This window comes from Cololabis saira, chromosome 3 (assembly GCF_033807715.1).
Source record: "Cololabis saira isolate AMF1-May2022 chromosome 3, fColSai1.1, whole genome shotgun sequence".
Classification (NCBI taxonomy): Eukaryota; Metazoa; Chordata; class Actinopteri; order Beloniformes; family Belonidae; genus Cololabis; species Cololabis saira.
The window spans coordinates 52551692-52578529 of record NC_084589.1 but is presented as its reverse complement, the minus strand read 5'-3'; the positions used below and the strand labels follow the sequence as shown (position 1 = coordinate 52578529).

General features: G+C 39.9%; 1 protein-coding gene across 1 annotated transcript in view; it reads right to left on the bottom strand.

The window, feature by feature from the left end:
* Window positions 1-23630, bottom strand: part of LOC133440785 (transmembrane protein 116-like) — a 46703-nt gene extending 23073 nt beyond the window's left edge. The window contains exons 1-2 of the mRNA XM_061718105.1: window positions 23409-23630; window positions 18366-18467 (exon numbers count right to left, since the gene is read on the bottom strand). Of these exons, the coding sequence (XP_061574089.1) occupies window positions 18366-18467; window positions 23409-23630 (324 nt within the window). The remainder of the gene's footprint in view (window positions 1-18365; window positions 18468-23408) is intronic.
* Between the last annotated feature and the right edge of the window lie 3208 nt (window positions 23631-26838).

The window sequence follows — 26838 nt, the reverse complement described above, 5'->3', positions numbered from 1 at the left end:
AATGCACCGTTATTACAGAATGCACCGTTATTACAGAATGCACCGTTATTACAGAATGCACCGTTAATGCACCGTTATTACAGAATGCACCGTTATTACAGAATGCACCGTTATTACAGAATGCACCGTTAATGCACCGTTATTACAGAATGCACCGTTATTACTGAATGCACCGTTAATGCACCGTTATTACAGAATGCACCGTTATTACAGAATGCATCGTTAATGCACCGTTATTACAGAATGCACCGTTAATGCACCGTTATTACAGAATGCATCGTTATTACTGAATGCACCGTTAATGCACCGTCATTACAGAATGCACCGTTATTACAGAATGCATCGTTAATGCACCGTTATTACAGAATGCCCCGTTAATGCATCGTTATTACAGAATGCATCGTTAATGCACCGTTATTACAGAATGCACCGTTATTACAGAATGCACCGTTAATGCACCGTTAATGCACCGTTAATGCACCGTTATTACAGAATGCACCGTAAATGCACCGTTATTACAGAATGCACCGTAAATGCACCGTTATTACAGAATGCACCGTAAATGCACCGTTATTACAGAATGCACCGTTATTACAGAATGCACCGTTATTACTGAATGCACCGTTATTACAGAATGCACCGTAAATGCACCGTTATTACAGAATGCACCGTTATTACTGAATGCACCGTTATTACAGAATGCACCGTTATTACAGAATGCACCGTTATTACAGAATGCACCGTTATTACAGAATGCACCGTTAATGCACCGTTATTACAGAATGCACCGTTATTACAGAATGCACCGTTATTACAGAATGCACCGTTATTACAGAATGCACCGTTAATGCACCGTTATTACAGAATGCCCCGTTAATGCACCGTTATTACAGAATGCATCGTTAATGCACCGTTATTACAGAATGCACCGTTAATGCACCGTTATTACAGAATGCACCGTTATTACAGAATGCACCGTTATTACAGAATGCACCGTTATTACTGAATGCACCGTTAATGCACCGTTATTACAGAATGCACCGTTAATGCACCGTTATTACAGAATGCACCGTTAATGCACCGTTATTACAGAATGCACCGTTAATGCACCGTTATTACAGAATGCACCGTTATTACAGAATGCATCGTTAATGCACCGTTATTACAGAATGCACCGTTAATGCACCGTTATTACAGAATGCACCGTTATTACAGAATGCACCGTTATTACAGAATGCACCGTTATTACAGAATGCACCGTTAATGCACCGTTATTACAGAATGCATCGTTATTACAAAATGCACCGTTAATGCACCGTTATTACAGAATGCACCGTTATTACAGAATGCACCGTTAATGCACCGTTATTACAGAATGCACCGTTAATGCACCGTTAATGCACCGTTAATGCACCGTTATTACAGAATGCACCGTTAATGCACCGTTAATGCACCGTTAATGCACCGTTAATGCACCGTTATTACAGAATGCACCGTAAATGCACCGTTATTACAGAATGCACCGTTATTACAGAATGCACCGTTATTACAGAATGCATCGTTAATGCACCGTTATTACAGAATGCACCGTTATTACAGAATGCACCGTTATTACAGAATGCACCGTTATTACAGAATGCACCGTTATTACAGAATGCACCGTTATTACAGAATGCACCGTTAATGCACCGTTATTACAGAATGCACCGTTATTACAGAATGCACCGTTATTACAGAATGCATCGTTAATGCACCGTTATTACAGAATGCACCGTTATTACAGAATGCACCGTTAATGCACCGTTATTACAGAATGCATCGTTATTACAGAATGCACCGTTATTACAGAATGCATCGTTAATGCACCGTTATTACAGAATGCACCGTTAATGCACCGTTATTACAGAATGCATCGTTATTACTGAATGCACCGTTAATGCACCGTCATTACTGAATGCACCGTTATTACAGAATGCACCGTTATTACAGAATGCACCGTTATTACAGAATGCACCGTTAATGCACCGTTATTACAGAATGCACCGTTAATGCACCGTTATTACAGAATGCACCGTTATTACAGAATGCACCGTTATTACAGAATGCACCGTTAATGCACCGTTATTACAGAATGCACCGTTATTACAGAATGCACCGTTAATGCACCGTTATTACAGAATGCACCGTTATTACAGAATGCATCGTTAATGCACCGTTATTACAGAATGCACCGTTATTACAGAATGCATCGTTAATGCACCGTTATTACAGAATGCATCGTTATTACTGAATGCACCGTTATTACAGAATGCATCGTTAATGCACCGTTATTACAGAATGCACCGTTAATGCACCGTCATTACTGAATGCACCGTTATTACAGAATGCCCCGTTAATGCACTGTTATTACAGAATGCATCGTTAATGCACCGTTATTACAGAATGCACCGTTATTACAGAATGCACCGTTAATGCACCGTTATTACAGAATGCATCGTTAATGCACCGTTATTACAGAATGCACCGTTAATGCACCGTCATTACTGAATGCACCGTTAATGCACCGTCATTACTGAATGCACCGTTATTACAGAATGCCCCGTTAATGCACCGTTATTACAGAATGCATCGTTAATGCACCGTTATTACAGAATGCACCGTTAATGCACCGTTAATGCACCGTTAATGCACCATTAATGCACCGTTATTACAGAATGCACCGTAAATGCACCGTTATTACAGAATGCACCGTTATTACAGAATGCACCGTTAATGCACCGTTATTACAGAATGCACCGTTATTACAGAATGCACCGTTATTACAGAATGCACCGTTATTACAGAATGCACCGTTATTACAGAATGCACCGTTATTACTGAATGCACCATTATTACAGAATGCACCGTAAATGCACCGTTATTACAGAATGCACCGTTATTACAGAATGCACCGTTATTACAGAATGCACCGTTATTACAGAATGCACCGTTATTACAGAATGCACCGTTATTACAGAATGCATCGTTAATGCACCGTTATTACAGAATGCACCGTTAATGCACCGTTAATGCACCGTTAATGCACCGTTATTACAGAATGCACCGTAAATGCACCGTTATTACAGAATGCACCGTTATTACAGAATGCACCGTTAATGCACCGTTATTACAGAATGCACCGTTATTACAGAATGCACCGTTATTACAGAATGCACCGTTAATGCACCGTTATTACAGAATGCACCGTTATTACAGAATGCACCGTTATTACAGAATGCATCGTTAATGCACCGTTATTACAGAATGCACCGTTATTACAGAATGCACCGTTAATGCACCGTTATTACAGAATGCACCGTTAATGCACCGTTAATGCACCGTTAATGCACCGTTATTACAGAATGCACCGTTATTACTGAATGCACCGTTAATGCACCGTTATTACTGAATGCACCGTTAATGCACCGTTATTACTGAATGCACCGTTAATGCACCGTTATTACTGAATGCACCGTTAATGCACCGTTATTACAGAATGCACCGTTAATGCACCGTTATTACAGAATGCACCGTTATTACTGAATGCACCGTTAATGCACCGTTATTACAGAATGCACCGTTAATGCACCGTTATTACAGAATGCACCGTTAATGCACCGTTATTACAGAATGCACCGTTATTACAGAATGCACCGTTATTACAGAATGCACCGTTAATGCACCGTTATTACAGAATGCACCGTTATTACAGAATGCACCGTTATTACAGAATGCACCGTTAATGCACCGTTATTACAGAATGCACCGTTATTACTGAATGCACCGTTAATGCACCGTTATTACAGAATGCACCGTTATTACAGAATGCATCGTTAATGCACCGTTATTACAGAATGCACCGTTAATGCACCGTTATTACAGAATGCATCGTTATTACTGAATGCACCGTTAATGCACCGTCATTACAGAATGCACCGTTATTACAGAATGCATCGTTAATGCACCGTTATTACAGAATGCCCCGTTAATGCATCGTTATTACAGAATGCATCGTTAATGCACCGTTATTACAGAATGCACCGTTATTACAGAATGCACCGTTAATGCACCGTTAATGCACCGTTAATGCACCGTTATTACAGAATGCACCGTAAATGCACCGTTATTACAGAATGCACCGTAAATGCACCGTTATTACAGAATGCACCGTAAATGCACCGTTATTACAGAATGCACCGTTATTACAGAATGCACCGTTAATGCACCGTTATTACAGAATGCACCGTTATTACAGAATGCACCGTTAATGCACCGTTATTACAGAATGCACCGTTAATGCACCGTTATTACAGAATGCACCGTTATTACAGAATGCACCGTTATTACAGAATGCACCGTTATTACTGAATGCACCGTTATTACAGAATGCACCGTTAATGCACCGTTATTACAGAATGCACCGTTATTACAGAATGCACCGTTATTACTGAATGCACCGTTAATGCACCGTTATTACAGAATGCACCGTTAATGCACCGTTATTACAGAATGCACCGTTAATGCACCGTTATTACAGAATGCACCGTTAATGCACCGTTATTACAGAATGCACCGTTATTACAGAATGCATCGTTAATGCACCGTTATTACAGAATGCCCCGTTAATGCACCGTTATTACAGAATGCATCGTTAATGCACCGTTATTACAGAATGCACCGTTAATGCACCGTTAATGCACCGTTAATGCACCATTAATGCACCGTTATTACAGAATGCACCGTAAATGCACCGTTATTACAGAATGCACCGTTATTACAGAATGCACCGTTAATGCACCGTTATTACAGAATGCACCGTTATTACAGAATGCACCGTTATTACAGAATGCACCGTTATTACAGAATGCACCGTTATTACAGAATGCACCGTTATTACTGAATGCACCATTATTACAGAATGCACCGTAAATGCACCGTTATTACAGAATGCACCGTTATTACAGAATGCACCGTTAATGCACCGTTATTACAGAATGCACCGTTATTACAGAATGCACCGTTATTACAGAATGCATCGTTAATGCACCGTTATTACAGAATGCACCGTTATTACAGAATGCACCGTTAATGCACCGTTATTACAGAATGCACCGTTAATGCACCGTTAATGCACCGTTAATGCACCGTTATTACAGAATGCACCGTAAATGCACCGTTATTACAGAATGCACCGTTAATGCACCGTTATTACTGAATGCACCGTTAATGCACCGTTATTACTGAATGCACCGTTAATGCACCGTTATTACTGAATGCACCGTTAATGCACCGTTATTACAGAATGCACCGTTAATGCACCGTTATTACAGAATGCACCGTTATTACTGAATGCACCGTTAATGCACCGTTATTACAGAATGCACCGTTAATGCACCGTTATTACAGAATGCACCGTTAATGCACCGTTATTACAGAATGCACCGTTATTACAGAATGCACCGTTATTACAGAATGCACCGTTAATGCACCGTTATTACAGAATGCACCGTTATTACAGAATGCACCGTTATTACAGAATGCACCGTTAATGCACCGTTATTACAGAATGCACCGTTATTACTGAATGCACCGTTAATGCACCGTTATTACAGAATGCACCGTTATTACAGAATGCATCGTTAATGCACCGTTATTACAGAATGCACCGTTAATGCACCGTTATTACAGAATGCATCGTTATTACTGAATGCACCGTTAATGCACCGTCATTACAGAATGCACCGTTATTACAGAATGCATCGTTAATGCACCGTTATTACAGAATGCCCCGTTAATGCATCGTTATTACAGAATGCATCGTTAATGCACCGTTATTACAGAATGCACCGTTATTACAGAATGCACCGTTAATGCACCGTTAATGCACCGTTAATGCACCGTTATTACAGAATGCACCGTAAATGCACCGTTATTACAGAATGCACCGTAAATGCACCGTTATTACAGAATGCACCGTAAATGCACCGTTATTACAGAATGCACCGTTATTACAGAATGCACCGTTAATGCACCGTTATTACAGAATGCACCGTTATTACAGAATGCACCGTTAATGCACCGTTATTACAGAATGCACCGTTAATGCACCGTTATTACAGAATGCACCGTTATTACAGAATGCACCGTTATTACAGAATGCACCGTTATTACTGAATGCACCGTTATTACAGAATGCACCGTTAATGCACCGTTATTACAGAATGCACCGTTATTACAGAATGCACCGTTATTACTGAATGCACCGTTAATGCACCGTTATTACAGAATGCACCGTTAATGCACCGTTATTACAGAATGCACCGTTATTACAGAATGCATCGTTAATGCACCGTTATTACAGAATGCACCGTTAATGCACCGTTATTACAGAATGCACCGTTAATGCACCGTTATTACAGAATGCATCGTTATTACAAAATGCACCGTTAATGCACCGTTATTACAGAATGCACCGTTATTACAGAATGCACCGTTAATGCACCGTTATTACAGAATGCACCGTTAATGCACCGTTAATGCACCGTTAATGCACCGTTATTACAGAATGCACCGTAAATGCACCGTTAATGCACCGTTAATGCACCGTTAATGCACCGTTAATGCACCGTTAATGCACCGTTATTACAGAATGCACCGTTAATGCACCGTTAATGCACCGTTAATGCACCGTTAATGCACCGTTATTACAGAATGCACCGTAAATGCACCGTTATTACAGAATGCACCGTTATTACAGAATGCACCGTTATTACAGAATGCACCGTTATTACAGAATGCACCGTTATTACAGAATGCACCGTTAATGCACCGTTATTACAGAATGCACCGTTATTACAGAATGCACCGTTATTACAGAATGCATCGTTAATGCACCGTTATTACAGAATGCACCGTTATTACAGAATGCACCGTTAATGCACCGTTATTACAGAATGCATCGTTATTACAGAATGCATCGTTAATGCACCGTTATTACAGAATGCACCGTTAATGCACCGTTATTACAGAATGCATCGTTATTACTGAATGCACCGTTAATGCACCGTCATTACTGAATGCACCGTTATTACAGAATGCACCGTTATTACAGAATGCACCGTTAATGCACCGTTATTACAGAATGCACCGTTAATGCACCGTTATTACAGAATGCACCGTTAATGCACCGTTATTACAGAATGCACCGTTAATGCACCGTTATTACAGAATGCATCGTTATTACTGAATGCACCGTTAATGCACCGTCATTACTGAATGCACCGTTATTACAGAATGCACCGTTAATGCACCGTTATTACAGAATGCACCGTTATTACAGAATGCACCGTTAATGCACCGTTATTACAGAATGCATCGTTAATGCACCGTTATTACAGAATGCATCGTTAATGCACCGTTATTACAGAATGCACCGTTATTACAGAATGCACCGTTATTACTGAATGCACCGTTATTACAGAATGCACCGTTATTACAGAATGCACCGTTATTACTGAATGCACCGTTAATGCACCGTTATTACTGAATGCACCGTTAATGCACCGTTATTACAGAATGCACCGTTAATGCACCGTTATTACAGAATGCACCGTTAATGCACCGTTATTACAGAATGCACCGTTAATGCACCGTTATTACTGAATGCACCGTTAATGCACCGTTATTACAGAATGCACCGTTAATGCACCGTTATTACAGAATGCACCGTTAATGCACCGTTATTACAGAATGCACCGTTATTACAGAATGCACCGTTAATGCACCGTTATTACAGAATGCACCGTTAATGCACCGTTATTACAGAATGCATCGTTAATGCACCGTTATTACAGAATGCATCGTTAATGCACCGTTATTACAGAATGCACCGTTAATGCACCGTTATTACAGAATGCACCGTTATTACTGAATGCACCGTTAATGCACCGTTATTACAGAATGCACCGTTAATGCACCGTTATTACTGAATGCCCCGTTAATGCACCGTTATTACAGAATGCACCGTTAATGCACCGTTATTACTGAATGCACCGTTAATGCACCGTTATTACAGAATGCACCGTTAATGCACCGTTATTACTGAATGCACCGTTAATGCACCGTTATTACAGAATGCACCGTTAATGCACCGTTATTACAGAATGCACCGTTATTACTGAATGCACCGTTAATGCACCGTTATTACTGAATGCACCGTTAATGCACCGTTATTACTGAATGCACCGTTAATGCACCGTTATTACTGAATGCATCGTTAATGCACCGTTATTACTGAATGCACCGTTAATGCACCGTTATTACTGAATGCACCGTTAATGCACCGTTATTACTGAATGCACCGTTAATGCACCGTTATTACTGAATGCATCGTTATTACAGAATGCACCGTTAATGCACCGTTATTACAGAATGCACCGTTATTACAGAATGCACCGTTATTACAGAATGCACCGTTAATGCACCGTTATTACAGAATGCACCGTTAATGCACCGTTAATGCACCGTTAATGCACCGTTATTACAGAATGCACCGTAAATGCACCGTTATTACAGAATGCACCGTTATTACAGAATGCACCGTTAATGCACCGTTATTACAGAATGCACCGTTATTACAGAATGCACCGTTATTACAGAATGCACCGTTATTACAGAATGCACCGTTATTACTGAATGCACCGTTAATGCACCGTTATTACAGAATGCACCGTTAATGCACCGTTATTACAGAATGCACCGTTAATGCACCGTTATTACAGAATGCACCGTTAATGCACCGTTATTACAGAATGCACCGTTATTACAGAATGCATCGTTAATGCACCGTTATTACAGAATGCACCGTTAATGCACCGTTATTACAGAATGCACCGTTAATGCACCGTTATTACAGAATGCATCGTTATTACAAAATGCACCGTTAATGCACCGTTATTACAGAATGCACCGTTATTACAGAATGCACCGTTAATGCACCGTTATTACAGAATGCACCGTTAATGCACCGTTAATGCACCGTTAATGCACCGTTATTACAGAATGCACCGTAAATGCACCGTTAATGCACCGTTAATGCACCGTTAATGCACCGTTAATGCACCGTTAATGCACCGTTATTACAGAACGCACCGTTAATGCACCGTTAATGCACCGTTAATGCACCGTTATTACAGAATGCACCGTAAATGCACCGTTATTACAGAATGCACCGTTATTACAGAATGCACCGTTATTACAGAATGCACCGTTATTACAGAATGCATCGTTAATGCACCGTTATTACAGAATGCACCGTTATTACAGAATGCACCGTTATTACAGAATGCATCGTTAATGCACCGTTATTACAGAATGCACCGTTATTACAGAATGCACCGTTATTACAGAATGCACCGTTAATGCACCGTTATTACAGAATGCACCGTTATTACAGAATGCACCGTAAATGCACCGTTATTACAGAATGCATCGTTATTACAGAATGCACCGTTATTACAGAATGCACCGTTATTACAGAATGCACCGTTAATGCACCGTTATTACAGAATGCACCGTTATTACAGAATGCACCGTAAATGCACCGTTATTACAGAATGCATCGTTATTACAGAATGCACCGTTAATGCACCGTTATTACAGAATGCATCGTTATTACAGAATGCATCGTTAATGCACCGTTATTACAGAATGCACCGTTAATGCACCGTTATTACAGAATGCATCGTTATTACTGAATGCACCGTTAATGCACCGTCATTACTGAATGCACCGTTATTACAGAATGCACCGTTATTACAGAATGCACCGTTAATGCACCGTTATTACAGAATGCACCGTTAATGCACCGTTATTACAGAATGCACCGTTAATGCACCGTTATTACAGAATGCACCGTTAATGCACCGTTATTACAGAATGCATCGTTATTACAGAATGCATCGTTAATGCACCGTTATTACAGAATGCACCGTTAATGCACCGTTATTACAGAATGCATCGTTATTACTGAATGCACCGTTAATGCACCGTCATTACAGAATGCACCGTTATTACAGAATGCACCGTTATTACAGAATGCACCGTTAATGCACCGTTATTACAGAATGCACCGTTAATGCACCGTTATTACAGAATGCACCGTTATTACAGAATGCACCGTTATTACAGAATGCACCGTTAATGCACCGTTATTACAGAATGCACCGTTATTACAGAATGCATCGTTAATGCACCGTTATTACAGAATGCACCGTTATTACAGAATGCATCGTTAATGCACCGTTATTACAGAATGCATCGTTATTACTGAATGCACCGTTATTACAGAATGCATCGTTAATGCACCGTTATTACAGAATGCACCGTTAATGCACCGTCATTACTGAATGCACCGTTATTACAGAATGCCCCGTTAATGCACCGTTATTACAGAATGCATCGTTAATGCACCGTTATTACAGAATGCACCGTTATTACAGAATGCACCGTTAATGCACCGTTATTACAGAATGCACCGTTAATGCACCGTCATTACTGAATGCACCGTTATTACAGAATGCATCGTTAATGCACCGTTATTACAGAATGCATCGTTAATGCACCGTTATTACAGAATGCACCGTTATTACAGAATGCACCGTTAATGCACCGTTAATGCACCGTTAATGCACCATTAATGCACCGTTATTACAGAATGCACCGTAAATGCACCGTTATTACAGAATGCACCGTTATTACAGAATGCACCGTTAATGCACCGTTATTACAGAATGCACCGTTATTACAGAATGCACCGTTATTACAGAATGCACCGTTATTACAGAATGCACCGTTATTACAGAATGCACCGTTATTACAGAATGCACCGTTAATGCACCGTTATTACAGAATGCACCGTTATTACAGAATGCACCGTTATTACAGAATGCACCGTTATTACAGAATGCACCGTTAATGCACCGTTATTACAGAATGCACCGTTATTACAGAATGCACCGTTATTACAGAATGCACCGTTATTACAGAATGCACCGTTATTACAGAATGCCCCGTTAATGCACCGTTATTACAGAATGCATCGTTAATGCACCGTTATTACAGAATGCACCGTTATTACAGAATGCACCGTTAATGCACCGTTATTACAGAATGCACCGTTAATGCACCGTTAATGCACCGTTAATGCACCGTTATTACAGAATGCACCGTAAATGCACCGTTATTACAGAATGCACCGTTATTACAGAATGCACCGTTAATGCACCGTTATTACAGAATGCACCGTTATTACAGAATGCATCGTTAATGCACCGTTATTACAGAATGCACCGTTATTACAGAATGCACCGTTAATGCACCGTTATTACAGAATGCACCGTTAATGCACCGTTAATGCACCGTTAATGCACCGTTATTACAGAATGCACCGTAAATGCACCGTTATTACAGAATGCACCGTTATTACTGAATGCACCGTTAATGCACCGTTATTACTGAATGCACCGTTCATGCACCGTTATTACTGAATGCACCGTTAATGCACCGTTATTACTGAATGCACCGTTAATGCACCGTTATTACAGAATGCACCGTTAATGCACCGTTATTACAGAATGCACCGTTAATGCACCGTTATTACAGAATGCACCGTTATTACTGAATGCACCGTTAATGCACCGTTATTACAGAATGCACCGTTAATGCACCGTTATTACAGAATGCACCGTTAATGCACCGTTATTACAGAATGCACCGTTATTACAGAATGCACCGTTAATGCACCGTTATTACAGAATGCACCGTTATTACTGAATGCACCGTTAATGCACCGTTATTACAGAATGCACCGTTAATGCACCGTTATTACAGAATGCACCGTTAATGCACCGTCATTACTGAATGCACCGTTATTACAGAATGCACCGTTAATGCACCGTTATTACAGAATGCACCGTTATTACAGAATGCACCGTTATTACAGAATGCACCGTTAATGCACCGTTATTACAGAATGCACCGTTATTACTGAATGCACCGTTAATGCACCGTTATTACAGAATGCACCGTTATTACAGAATGCATCGTTAATGCACCGTTATTACAGAATGCACCGTTAATGCACCGTTATTACAGAATGCATCGTTATTACTGAATGCACCGTTAATGCACCGTCATTACAGAATGCACCGTTATTACAGAATGCATCGTTAATGCACCGTTATTACAGAATGCCCCGTTAATGCACCGTTATTACAGAATGCATCGTTAATGCACCGTTATTACAGAATGCACCGTTATTACAGAATGCACCGTTAATGCACCGTTAATGCACCGTTATTACAGAATGCACCGTAAATGCACCGTTATTACAGAATGCACCGTTATTACAGAATGCACCGTTAATGCACCGTTATTACAGAATGCACCGTTATTACAGAATGCACCGTTAATGCACCGTTATTACAGAATGCACCGTTAATGCACCGTTATTACAGAATGCACCGTTATTACAGAATGCACCGTTATTACAGAATGCACCGTTATTACTGAATGCACCGTTATTACAGAATGCACCGTTAATGCACCGTTATTACAGAATGCACCGCTATTACAGAATGCACCGTTATTACAGAATGCACCGTTATTACAGAATGCACCGTTAATGCACCGTTATTACAGAATGCCCCGTTAATGCACCGTTATTACAGAATGCATCGTTAATGCACCGTTAATGCACCGTTATTACAGAATGCACCGTAAATGCACCGTTATTACAGAATGCACCGTTATTACAGAATGCACCGTAAATGCACCGTTATTACAGAATGCACCGTTATTACAGAATGCACCGTTATTACAGAATGCACCGTTATTACAGAATGCACCGTTAATGCACCGTTATTACAGAATGCACCGTTAATGCACCGTTAATGCACCGTTATTACAGAATGCACCGTAAATGCACCGTTATTACAGAATGCACCGTTATTACAGAATGCACCGTTAATGCACCGTTATTACAGAATGCACCGTTATTACAGAATGCACCGTTATTACAGAATGCACCGTTATTACTGAATGCACCGTTATTACAGAATGCACCGTAAATGCACCGTTATTACAGAATGCACCGTTATTACAGAATGCACCGTTATTACTGAATGCACCGTTATTACAGAATGCACCGTTATTACAGAATGCACCGTTATTACAGAATGCACCGTTATTACAGAATGCACCGTTAATGCACCGTTATTACAGAATGCACCGTTATTACAGAATGCACCGTTATTACAGAATGCACCGTTATTACAGAATGCACCGTTAATGCACCGTTATTACAGAATGCCCCGTTAATGCACCGTTATTACAGAATGCATCGTTAATGCACCGTTATTACAGAATGCACCGTTAATGCACCGTTATTACAGAATGCACCGTTATTACAGAATGCACCGTTATTACAGAATGCACCGTTATTACTGAATGCACCGTTAATGCACCGTTATTACAGAATGCACCGTTAATGCACCGTTATTACAGAATGCACCGTTAATGCACCGTTATTACAGAATGCACCGTTAATGCACCGTTATTACAGAATGCACCGTTATTACAGAATGCATCGTTAATGCACCGTTATTACAGAATGCACCGTTAATGCACCGTTATTACAGAATGCACCGTTATTACAGAATGCACCGTTATTACAGAATGCACCGTTATTACAGAATGCACCGTTAATGCACCGTTATTACAGAATGCATCGTTATTACAAAATGCACCGTTAATGCACCGTTATTACAGAATGCACCGTTATTACAGAATGCACCGTTAATGCACCGTTATTACAGAATGCACCGTTAATGCACCGTTAATGCACCGTTAATGCACCGTTATTACAGAATGCACCGTTAATGCACCGTTAATGCACCGTTAATGCACCGTTAATGCACCGTTATTACAGAATGCACCGTAAATGCACCGTTATTACAGAATGCACCGTTATTACAGAATGCACCGTTATTACAGAATGCATCGTTAATGCACCGTTATTACAGAATGCACCGTTATTACAGAATGCACCGTTATTACAGAATGCACCGTTATTACAGAATGCACCGTTATTACAGAATGCACCGTTATTACAGAATGCACCGTTAATGCACCGTTATTACAGAATGCACCGTTATTACAGAATGCACCGTTATTACAGAATGCATCGTTAATGCACCGTTATTACAGAATGCACCGTTATTACAGAATGCACCGTTAATGCACCGTTATTACAGAATGCATCGTTATTACAGAATGCACCGTTATTACAGAATGCATCGTTAATGCACCGTTATTACAGAATGCACCGTTAATGCACCGTTATTACAGAATGCATCGTTATTACTGAATGCACCGTTAATGCACCGTCATTACTGAATGCACCGTTATTACAGAATGCACCGTTATTACAGAATGCACCGTTATTACAGAATGCACCGTTAATGCACCGTTATTACAGAATGCACCGTTAATGCACCGTTATTACAGAATGCACCGTTATTACAGAATGCACCGTTATTACAGAATGCACCGTTAATGCACCGTTATTACAGAATGCACCGTTATTACAGAATGCACCGTTAATGCACCGTTATTACAGAATGCACCGTTATTACAGAATGCATCGTTAATGCACCGTTATTACAGAATGCACCGTTATTACAGAATGCATCGTTAATGCACCGTTATTACAGAATGCATCGTTATTACTGAATGCACCATTATTACAGAATGCATCGTTAATGCACCGTTATTACAGAATGCACCGTTAATGCACCGTCATTACTGAATGCACCGTTATTACAGAATGCCCCGTTAATGCACTGTTATTACAGAATGCATCGTTAATGCACCGTTATTACAGAATGCACCGTTATTACAGAATGCACCGTTAATGCACCGTTATTACAGAATGCATCGTTAATGCACCGTTATTACAGAATGCACCGTTAATGCACCGTCATTACTGAATGCACCGTTAATGCACCGTCATTACTGAATGCACCGTTATTACAGAATGCCCCGTTAATGCACCGTTATTACAGAATGCATCGTTAATGCACCGTTATTACAGAATGCACCGTTAATGCACCGTTAATGCACCGTTAATGCACCATTAATGCACCGTTATTACAGAATGCACCGTAAATGCACCGTTATTACAGAATGCACCGTTATTACAGAATGCACCGTTAATGCACCGTTATTACAGAATGCACCGTTATTACAGAATGCACCGTTATTACAGAATGCACCGTTATTACAGAATGCACCGTTATTACAGAATGCACCGTTATTACTGAATGCACCATTATTACAGAATGCACCGTAAATGCACCGTTATTACAGAATGCACCGTTATTACAGAATGCACCGTTATTACAGAATGCACCGTTATTACAGAATGCACCGTTATTACAGAATGCACCGTTATTACAGAATGCATCGTTAATGCACCGTTATTACAGAATGCACCGTTAATGCACCGTTAATGCACCGTTAATGCACCGTTATTACAGAATGCACCGTAAATGCACCGTTATTACAGAATGCACCGTTATTACAGAATGCACCGTTAATGCACCGTTATTACAGAATGCACCGTTATTACAGAATGCACCGTTATTACAGAATGCATCGTTAATGCACCGTTATTACAGAATGCACCGTTATTACAGAATGCACCGTTAATGCACCGTTATTACAGAATGCACCGTTAATGCACCGTTAATGCACCGTTAATGCACCGTTATTACAGAATGCACCGTAAATGCACCGTTATTACAGAATGCACCGTTATTACTGAATGCACCGTTAATGCACCGTTATTACTGAATGCACCGTTAATGCACCGTTATTACTGAATGCACCGTTAATGCACCGTTATTACTGAATGCACCGTTAATGCACCGTTATTACAGAATGCACCGTTAATGCACCGTTATTACAGAATGCACCGTTATTACTGAATGCACCGTTAATGCACCGTTATTACAGAATGCACCGTTAATGCACCGTTATTACAGAATGCACCGTTAATGCACCGTTATTACAGAATGCACCGTTATTACAGAATGCACCGTTATTACAGAATGCACCGTTAATGCACCGTTATTACAGAATGCACCGTTATTACAGAATGCACCGTTATTACAGAATGCACCGTTAATGCACCGTTATTACAGAATGCACCGTTATTACTGAATGCACCGTTAATGCACCGTTATTACAGAATGCACCGTTATTACAGAATGCATCGTTAATGCACCGTTATTACAGAATGCACCGTTAATGCACCGTTATTACAGAATGCATCGTTATTACTGAATGCACCGTTAATGCACCGTCATTACAGAATGCACCGTTATTACAGAATGCATCGTTAATGCACCGTTATTACAGAATGCCCCGTTAATGCATCGTTATTACAGAATGCATCGTTAATGCACCGTTATTACAGAATGCACCGTTATTACAGAATGCACCGTTAATGCACCGTTAATGCACCGTTAATGCACCGTTATTACAGAATGCACCGTAAATGCACCGTTATTACAGAATGCACCGTTATTACAGAATGCACCGTTAATGCACCGTTATTACAGAATGCACCGTTATTACAGAATGCACCGTTAATGCACCGTTATTACAGAATGCACCGTTAATGCACCGTTATTACAGAATGCACCGTTATTACAGAATGCACCGTTATTACAGAATGCACCGTTATTACTGAATGCACCGTTATTACAGAATGCACCGTTAATGCACCGTTATTACAGAATGCACCGTTATTACAGAATGCACCGTTATTACAGAATGCACCGTTATTACAGAATGCACCGTTATTACAGAATGCACCGTTAATGCACCGTTATTACAGAATGCACCGTTATTACAGAATGCACCGTTATTACAGAATGCACCGTTATTACAGAATGCACCGTTAATGCACCGTTATTACAGAATGCCCCGTTAATGCACCGTTATTACAGAATGCATCGTTAATGCACCGTTATTACAGAATGCACCGTTATTACAGAATGCACCGTTAATGCACCGTTATTACAGAATGCACCGTTAATGCACCGTTAATGCACCGTTAATGCACCGTTAATGCACCGTTATTACAGAATGCACCGTAAATGCACCGTTATTACAGAATGCACCGTTATTACAGAATGCACCGTTAATGCACCGTTATTACAGAATGCACCGTTATTACAGAATGCACCGTTATTACAGAATGCACCGTTATTACAGAATGCACCGTAAATGCACCGTTATTACAGAATGCACCGTTATTACTGAATGCACCGTTATTACAGAATGCACCGTTATTACTGAATGCACCGTTATTACAGAATGCACCGTAAATGCACCGTTATTACAGAATGCACCGTTATTACAGAATGCACCGTAAATGCACCGTTATTACAGAATGCACCGTTATTACAGAATGCACCGTTATTACAGAATGCACCGTTATTACAGAATGCACCGTTAATGCACCGTTATTACAGAATGCCCCGTTAATGCACCGTTATTACAGAATGCATCGTTAATGCACCGTTATTACAGAATGCACCGTTATTACAGAATGCACCGTTAATGCACCGTTATTACAGAATGCACCGTTAATGCACCGTTAATGCACCGTTAATGCACCGTTATTACAGAATGCACCGTAAATGCACCGTTATTACAGAATGCACCGTTATTACAGAATGCACCGTTAATGCACCGTTATTACAGAATGCACCGTTATTACAGAATGCACCGTTATTACAGAATGCACCGTTATTACTGAATGCACCGTTATTACAGAATGCACCGTAAATGCACCGTTATTACAGAATGCACCGTTATTACAGAATGCACCGTTATTACAGAATGCACCGTTATTACAGAATGCACCGTTATTACAGAATGCACCGTTATTACAGAATGCACCGTTAATGCACCGTTATTACAGAATGCACCGTTAATGCACCGTTATTACAGAATGCACCGTTAATGCACCGTTATTACAGAATGCACCGTTATTACAGAATGCACCGTTAATGCACCGTTATTACAGAATGCACCGTTAATGCACCGTTATTACAGAATGCACCGTTAATGCACCGTTATTACTGAATGCACCGTTATTACAGAATGCACCGTTAATGCACCGTTATTACAGAATGCACCGTTAATGCACCGTTATTACAGAATGCACCGTTATTACAGAATGCGTCTCCACACACCCGGACCTTCATCAGGGACGGGTTGGTGCTGAACTCACCTCTGGTTTCCTGCTGAGTCTCTGCAGCAGCAAACACACGATGATGGAGCCGGAACCCACAATACTGGAGAGAAGGAGACAAGGAGACATGAACCCACAATACTGGAGAGAAGGAGACAAGGAGACATGAACCCACAATACTGGAGAGAAGGAGACAAGGAGACATGAACCCACAATACTGGAGAGAAGGAGACAAGGAGACATGAACCCACAATACTGGAGAGAAGGAGACAAGGAGACATGAACCCACAATACTGGAGACAAGGAGACAAGGAGACATGAACCCACAATACTGGAGACAAGGAGACAAGGAGACATGAACCCACAATACTGGAGACACAAGGAGACAAGGAGACATGAACCCACAATACTGGAGACAAGGAGACAAGGAGACATGAACCCACAATACTGGAGAGAAACACAAGGAGACAAGGAGACATGAACCCACAATACTGGAGAGAAGGAGACAAGGAGACAAGGAGACATGAACCCACAATACTGGAGACAAGGAGACAAGGAGACATGAACCCACAATACTGGAGACAAGGAGACAAGGAGACATGAACCCACAATACTGGAGACAAGGAGACAAGGAGACATGAACCCACAATACTGGAGACAAGGAGACAAGGAGACATGAACCCACAATACTGGAGACAAGGAGACAAGGAGACATGAACCCACAATACTGGAGACAAGGAGACAAGGAGACAAGGAGACATGAACCCACAATACTGGAGACAAGGAGACAAGGAGACATGAACCCACAATACTGGAGACAAGGAGACAAGGAGACATGAACCCACAATACTGGAGACAAGGAGACAAGGAGACATGAACCCACAATACTGGAGACAAGGAGACAAGGAGACATGAACCCACAATACTGGAGACAAGGAGACAAGGAGACATGAACCCACAATACTGGAGACAAGGAGACAAGGAGACATGAACCCACAATACTGGAGACAAGGAGACAAGGAGACAAGGAGACATGAACCCAGAATACTGGAGACAAGGAGACAAGGAGACAAGGAGACATGAACCCAGAATACTGGGGAGAGAAACACAAGGAGACAAGGAGACATGAACCCAGAATACTGGGGAGAGAAACACAAGGAGACAAGGAGATATGAACCCAGAATACTGGGGAGAGAAACACAAGGAGACAAGGAGATATGAACCCAGAATACTGGGGAGAGAAACACAAGGAGACAAGGAGATATGAACCCAGAATACTGGGGAGAGAAACACAAGGAGACAAGGAGATATGAACCCAGAATACTGGAGACAAGGAGACAAGGAGACATGAACCCACAATACTGGAGACAAGGAGACAAGGAGACATGAACCCACAATACTGGAGACAAGGAGACAAGGAGACAAGGAGACATGAACCCAGAATACTGGAGACAAGGAGACAAGGAGACAAGGAGACATGAACCCAGAATACTGGGGAGAGAAACACAAGGAGACAAGGAGATATGAACCCAGAATACTGGGGAGAGAAACACAAGGAGACAAGGAGATATGAACCCAGAATACTGGGGAGAGAAACACAAGGAGACGGCTGAAGTGAAGGCCGACTGAGGAAGAGGAGGAGGAGGAAGAGGAGGAAGAGGAGGAGGAAGAGGAGGAAGAGGAGGAGGAAGAAGAGGAGGAAGAGAAGGAGGAAGAGGAGGAGGAAGAAGAGGAGGAAGAGGAGGAGGAAGAAGAGTACCGACCTGAGCACGCCCATCACCAGCTGGATCCAGCTCACCGCCTCATAAACCTGCAGAGAAGAAGAAGGAGGAAGGAGACAGATATATATATATATATATATATATATATATATATATATATATATATATATATATATATAAGTGGTGGGACTCTTTTAAAAAAATGTATCTAATTAATTAGAGGCTTTTTAATTAAATAATCATGATTAAAGGTATTCTATGCAACAAATCCCTGATTTTGGAAAGCTAGCCAGATTTGAAAGAGGCACCTCTAAGCCCCGCCCATTCCGTCCGAATGAAACGGATTGGTCCAGGACCAGAGGCTTGGCAGGAAGGGAAAGAACCAATCAGATGCCTTCATTTTAACGGCGTAGGCTCTAGAGCCACAGCTACGGCGTAGCCTACGCCGTAGACGCCATAGCAGCTCCTGCAGCGGCGCAGATGCCGTAGCCTACGGCGTAGCCGTGGCTCTAGAGCCTGCGGCGCACCGCAGCGCTCCGCCAGCTGCACTGGCGCTCTCCGCTCTCGCCGGGATGGAGACGCCGGTGGGCAGGATGCACGTTTGGGTGGGCACAGCCCACCCCTGCCCCCCCTAAAACCGGCCTCGCTTACAGGTGAATGAGACATGGGGTAGTTTTGTTGAAAATGTGCTGTCCAAAATGTCCTGGAAAACTCGACTCCTGCAAATGCGCGTTCCCCAAAGTTTGTGGGGGCGTGTCTTTGAACGGAGCGCTGACGGGAGGGGGTGGAGGGGGTGGGGCTTAGAGGAGGTGCCACTTTCAACATTTCAAAATTCTTGCTAGCTCTCCCAAATCAGGGAGAATACCTTTAATCGCATATCAATATTTGATACGAGAAGCAACATTTTTCAATTTAAATGGATTCTGGTTTATGACTAATTCATTGAATTGACACATAAATGAGCGTAAACAACAAAATTGTGTTTATTTTGATAACTGAGTGTTAACATAAAGGTCAATATGAATAATAGGAACATGATTGCATCGTCCACAAGACACAAACTTAAATTAAAGTTAGCTATACTCAAGCTTTTTCAGGACTCTTTATCAGTGCGGCTGCAACATGTTTGGCATTGATCTGGTAGCGAAAGTGAAATCTCCGGTTATTCCAGCAAATTCTTCCTTGCACAATTTGCAACAACTGTGTTTTTATCCAGGTTTCCACTCTGTAGTTTTTTAAACTAAAGTTTCCGCCCACCGAACCAGCAACCACTTCCCAGCGGTTTAGTTTACATTGTTGTTCCTCGTGTTGTTTCTGGTGTTGTTTCTGTGCATCAGGATTACCAGTAATTTACACCAGTAACTTATACCAGTAACTTATACTAGTAACTTACACCAGTAACTTATACCAGTAACTCGTGCAACGAGAAACGTTCCACACTGTCTGGAGTGCAAAAGTAAATTGAGATTAAATGCGTTTTTTTTGTATATATATGTATATATATGTATATGTATATATATATATATATATATATATATATATATATATATATATATATATATATATATATATATATATATATATATATATATATATATATATACATACATAAATATATACACACACACATGGGGGTTTCCTGAACCTGAACGTCGGTTCAACACCAACTTGTGAGACTGAAAGTGTTATAAATAAGAATGAAAGTTTTGTGGGCGGGGCCAGAAAACCCCTGTTTTCCGTCCCCAGGAAACCCCGCGGAAGCAGCTGACGCTCTAGAAAACCATATTGATTCAGGTTAGAGTTATTAAAACTTAGATTATTAAAACAGTTTTTGAGCAGTTGCATGAATGATATGACTGTAGTTCTGCAACATATTAATACTAATATTAATATTATTATATTAATGCTGATAGAACTGCTTTCAGAAACATTGTTGGGAAGAATTACCAAACACATCCAGGAGGAAACAGAGACTTTTTTTTCACTTTTAGTTTTAACATATTCTGTTTTTTTTAGTTTTTCCATTTTCTGTCTTTTTCGGTTTTTCATTTTTGAAAATTTGGTTTTTAGCATTTTATGCAAATGTTACGGAAGAGTATCAGGGCAGGAGAAAAATAAAAATAATATTTTAGAGGAGGATGATTTTTTTTTCATTATGCACTTCGTGAAAAGAGTCGAAATGTCAAGATTAATGTTGAAATACAATTTCAAAAATAAAGTCAAAATTCCGTGAATAAAGTTGAAATGTTGAGAAAAAAGGCGAAATTTTGACTTTTTTCTCGACATTTCGACTTTTTTCTCAAAGTGCACAATAAAAAAAATCTTCCCCTCTCAAATATTTTTTCTCCTGCCTGGCCCTGATACTCTTCCATAAAATTTAACCCTAAAACAGTATATAAAGTAATGAAATATAGACAATTTATGCAATTATAACTGAAAACTTTAATGTTTTCATACTTTTAAACATATTTAAAAGGTAAAAACATGGCAGTAGTTATTCTGGTGTCAAACAAAATATTCCTTTTTTGCGCACGAACAAAAAAATTAAAAAATAAACTAAGAACAGCAGAATTTAGCAAAGAAGTCCGTGTTAGTTAGTTGGTTTATTCTGAAATTCTTGGTTTATTCTGAAATTCTGAGTGTAAAATGGAATATTTTTTGCTGTTTGGTTCTGGCTGGTTTCAACAATTTAATGGTTGAATTCCATCACATCTCCGATCATTTTAGTTTAGATTTAGTTCTGTTTTAATTGTAAGGATTGTATTGTTTTATGTGTGCAACGTTGGACCCCAGGAAGAATCGTCTTCACTGCAATGAGGACTGACGGGGATCCAGAATAAATAAATAAATAAATAAATAAATATATATATATATATATATATATATATATATATATATATATATATATATATATATATATATATATATATATATATATATATATATATATATATATATATATATATTATATGCCTTTTTTCCACCATTTCTCACTGGACCGTTTCTTCTGTACATCTATTTCTTATATAGATTATTATAGAGATATATATATCTATATACCAAAAAAAATATTTTGTATTACACTGATGATTTACAGCTGTAATTTGGGTTATTTGTGTTGTGTAAATTGAAAGGACCAATAATAAACTAAACTACAGAAACTAAAGAACATTCAGGTGCTCAGCATCACTGCAGCTGAATTCATTCATTAACTGGTACAAACTCTCTTTAAAACTATTTTAAATCATTAATGTGATAATAAAGTCCTGCTTTAGTGTGTTTCCACCAGAATAAAGACCTGTATTTATATATTTGATCCTCACCTGGGTCCAGTCCAGCGCTCCGGTCTCGTTCCTCTCGCTGCTGTTGCTGAAGCTGGAGGGATTCATGCTGCTGGAGTCCGGGGCCGCGCATGCGCAGCCGCTTTTATCCTGCCGGAGGGGAGGAGGACACGCCCACCGTCTCCGGAGGACACGCCCACCAGCTCCGGAGGCTCGTCCCCGCCGGCGGGAGCGCGGCTCTGGCGCCCCCTGCAGTTCAATCATAGTTTTTCCACCCCATAGATTAACTATGGAACAATAGAGTAATATAATCTGACAAAAGATCTCTGTTTAAACAAAGATCTTCTGTTAGATAATATTACTCTATGGAACAATAGAGTAATAATATCTAATAGAAGATCTTTGTTTAAACAAAGCTGCTTTGAGAAAGGGATAGTTTTTGTCACTGATTTGCTGATGATACTGGGAATGTATTTGATTTTACATCCTTCTTGAACAAATATGGTTTAAATTGTCGTGCAGAATTTATGAAGAAAAAAAGAAAAAAAAGATGGAAAAAAAGAGGAAGAAAAAGGAAAAAAACGAGAAAAAGAGGAAAAATAGGAAAAATAGGAAAAAATAGGAAAAAAGAGAAGATGAAAAAAGAGAAGATGAAAAAAGTGAAAACTCACTGAAAAGTGACTCACTGAAAAGTGAAAGATGAAAACTCCTCCCTACCTCTCCTCTCTTCTGCACCTCTCACAACCTGCCAGCAATCTAAGGTCCAGCGCCTTCATCAATCTCTCCATCCCCAAAGTCCGCACCACCTTTGGGCGCAATGCCTTCCGGTTCCTGCAGCCTCTGATTTTACCTTACAAAAAACCCTTAAACTTTCTGTTCTCACTTCCATCTCCACCTTCAAACTACATCTTTTATTAAGTACAACCGACTCCTGCACTTGCCTTTAGTCCTTCATGCATACGGACTGTTTTACTGATTAATTGTTTTATCTTTTGTATTGTGTTTTAATGTCTTTTTGTGTATTTATATAACTTTGTTTTTTCATCTTAGCTCCCTCCCCTTACCCCCCTAGGCTGCACTTGTAAATAAGAAATTTGTTCTTAATTTGCTTGCCTGGTTAAATAAAGGTTAAATAAAAAAAAAGAGGGAAAAAAGAGAAAAAACAGATGAAAAAAAGAGGGGAAAAATAGAAAAAGAGGGAAAAAAGAGAAAAAACAGATGAAAAAAAGAGGGAAAAAAGAGGAAAAATAGAAAAAGAGGGAAAAAAGAGGAAAAAAGAGAAGATGAAAAAAGAGGAAAAAAGAGAAGAGGAATAAAAAAGGAAAAAATAGGAAAAAAAAAGGTTCAAGCAGAATGTATGAAGGTTTGTAAAGCCGTTGCCACTTATTCAGTTGATTAAAAGTGCTCGAATGTGTGGAGATATTGAGACACTTCCTGTGTTAGTTATTGAGGATTATGGGTTATTGGATAAGAAATGTAATAATAATTTATAAGTGGAGATCATTTAATGACGATCACAGAGGGTTTTATTCTGACACTTCACAGTCTTTAAGTTTGTCTTCATTAGAAAAAGCCCACTCAAATTAAATCAAATGGCCCATTATTCCCCCCAAAGTCGAGGAAACTCGTTTTAAATTGATCAATAACATTTATCCAACCACTGAATTTTCGAGACATAGATTTAAATTTGAAATTGACCCCTGAGCTTTCTGTAATGAATCTGAAGAATCACTTGATCACGTGTTTCTATTTTGTCTCACAAACGTTTTGGCGTGAAATTAGAAAATTGTCTATCTTTAAAAATGAATAACATTCCAAAATTAGAAATCGCTAATATTATTTTTTATATTGATACAATTGACAAATCAGTGTCTCTCTTGGTTAATTTCATTCTTTTACTGGTTAAATATCATTTACACTGTTGTAAGTGGAGAAACATGAAGCCCCTTTTCAATGTTTTTTAAATGATTTCAAAAGTTTTTTTGTCTCTATTAAAAATATTAAGTCAAATAACTGCAAAACAATTATTAACCGATATATCAGGGTATCTTTTATTTTAAGTCTCTTTCTGAAATGTTGATGCTATTTGCTTTAAAATGTCTTACTGTTTCTTTGTTTTAACTTTACTTGTTTACCTTATTTTTTGTGTATATGTCCCTTGTTCATGAAACCTCCCTAAATGTTCTATTTTCTTATATTATATTTCCTCTACTAGCAGTTTGTATAAAATGTGTTTTTATTGTTTATAAATTGTTTTAATTGTTGTTTGGTGTTCCAGTTGCGGCTGTAGCAGCTAATAATAAGCCTCTGGCGCCCCCCTCTGGGCATGCGCAGAACTGCACCAGACTCGTTAAAATGGTCCAGATATCAAGCTGGAAGAGGGGGATGAAAAAAGAAGGAAAAGGAAGAGAGGAGAAGAAACAAAGAAAAAGCAAACCAGGAGAACAGGATGTTTTCAGAATAAAAGCCTTTGTTGATGATGTTTATTTGTTCAGGATGTTTATTTGTTATTTGTTTTTATTTGGGGGAGCCGTAGAGGGCGGAGTCAAACTGTTTACAGACGACACTCAATCACCCGTCAATCACCCGTCAATCCCCCGTCAATCACCTGTCAATCACCCATCAATCACCCGTCAATCACCCGTCAATCACCTGTCAATCACCCATTAATCACCTGTCAATCACCCGTCACTCACCCGTCAATCACCCATCAGTCACCCGTCAATCACCTGTCAATCACCCGTCAATCACCCGTCACTCACCTGTCAATCACCCGTCACTCACCTGTCAATCACCCATCAGTCACCTGTCAATCACCCGCCAATCACCCGTCAATCACCCGTCAGTCACCCGTCAGTCACCCGTCAATCACCCGTCAATCACCCATCAATCACTCCGATTCTCCTGAAGTTTTCAGCTCACAAATGTCCGACACAATGAAACGACGTCCTGACATCCTTTTCTTTAGTCATCAGTGAGTTGGCTCCGCCCCCTTTTGGATCATCTTTAATCATCACTGACTACGTTTCCATCAGTCAAAATTGACTTGCTTACTTGCTTGACTTACTCGCAAAATTCTGAACCAATTTAGAAGGTTGTAGGCCCTGAATTTAACTACAGTCCTGTGGATTTTCAGAGCGATGGCACAAATAGTTTTTGCACGAAGTGCAAAAACATTTCCAAATTTCCAAACTAATGGGAAGATTTTCCCATGTATGTGTGTGGGGCAGCATTTCACACTGTGGGTGGAAGGAGGTTCGAAAAAACCCAAAATTCACCTTTTTTCTGAGTCACGTATCTTTCTCATACTTGCACGTAGAAATGTCATTCAAACTTCAAAACGAAGGAAAACTTCTCTTCTCTCTCCAAACCTGAAGCTGTTTTTTCCTAAAATGTACACTTTTCAAGATATGAGCGCTCAAGCGAGGTCTGGAAATCACTTTTTTGTCAAATCTAGAGTGTAGCTCTAATT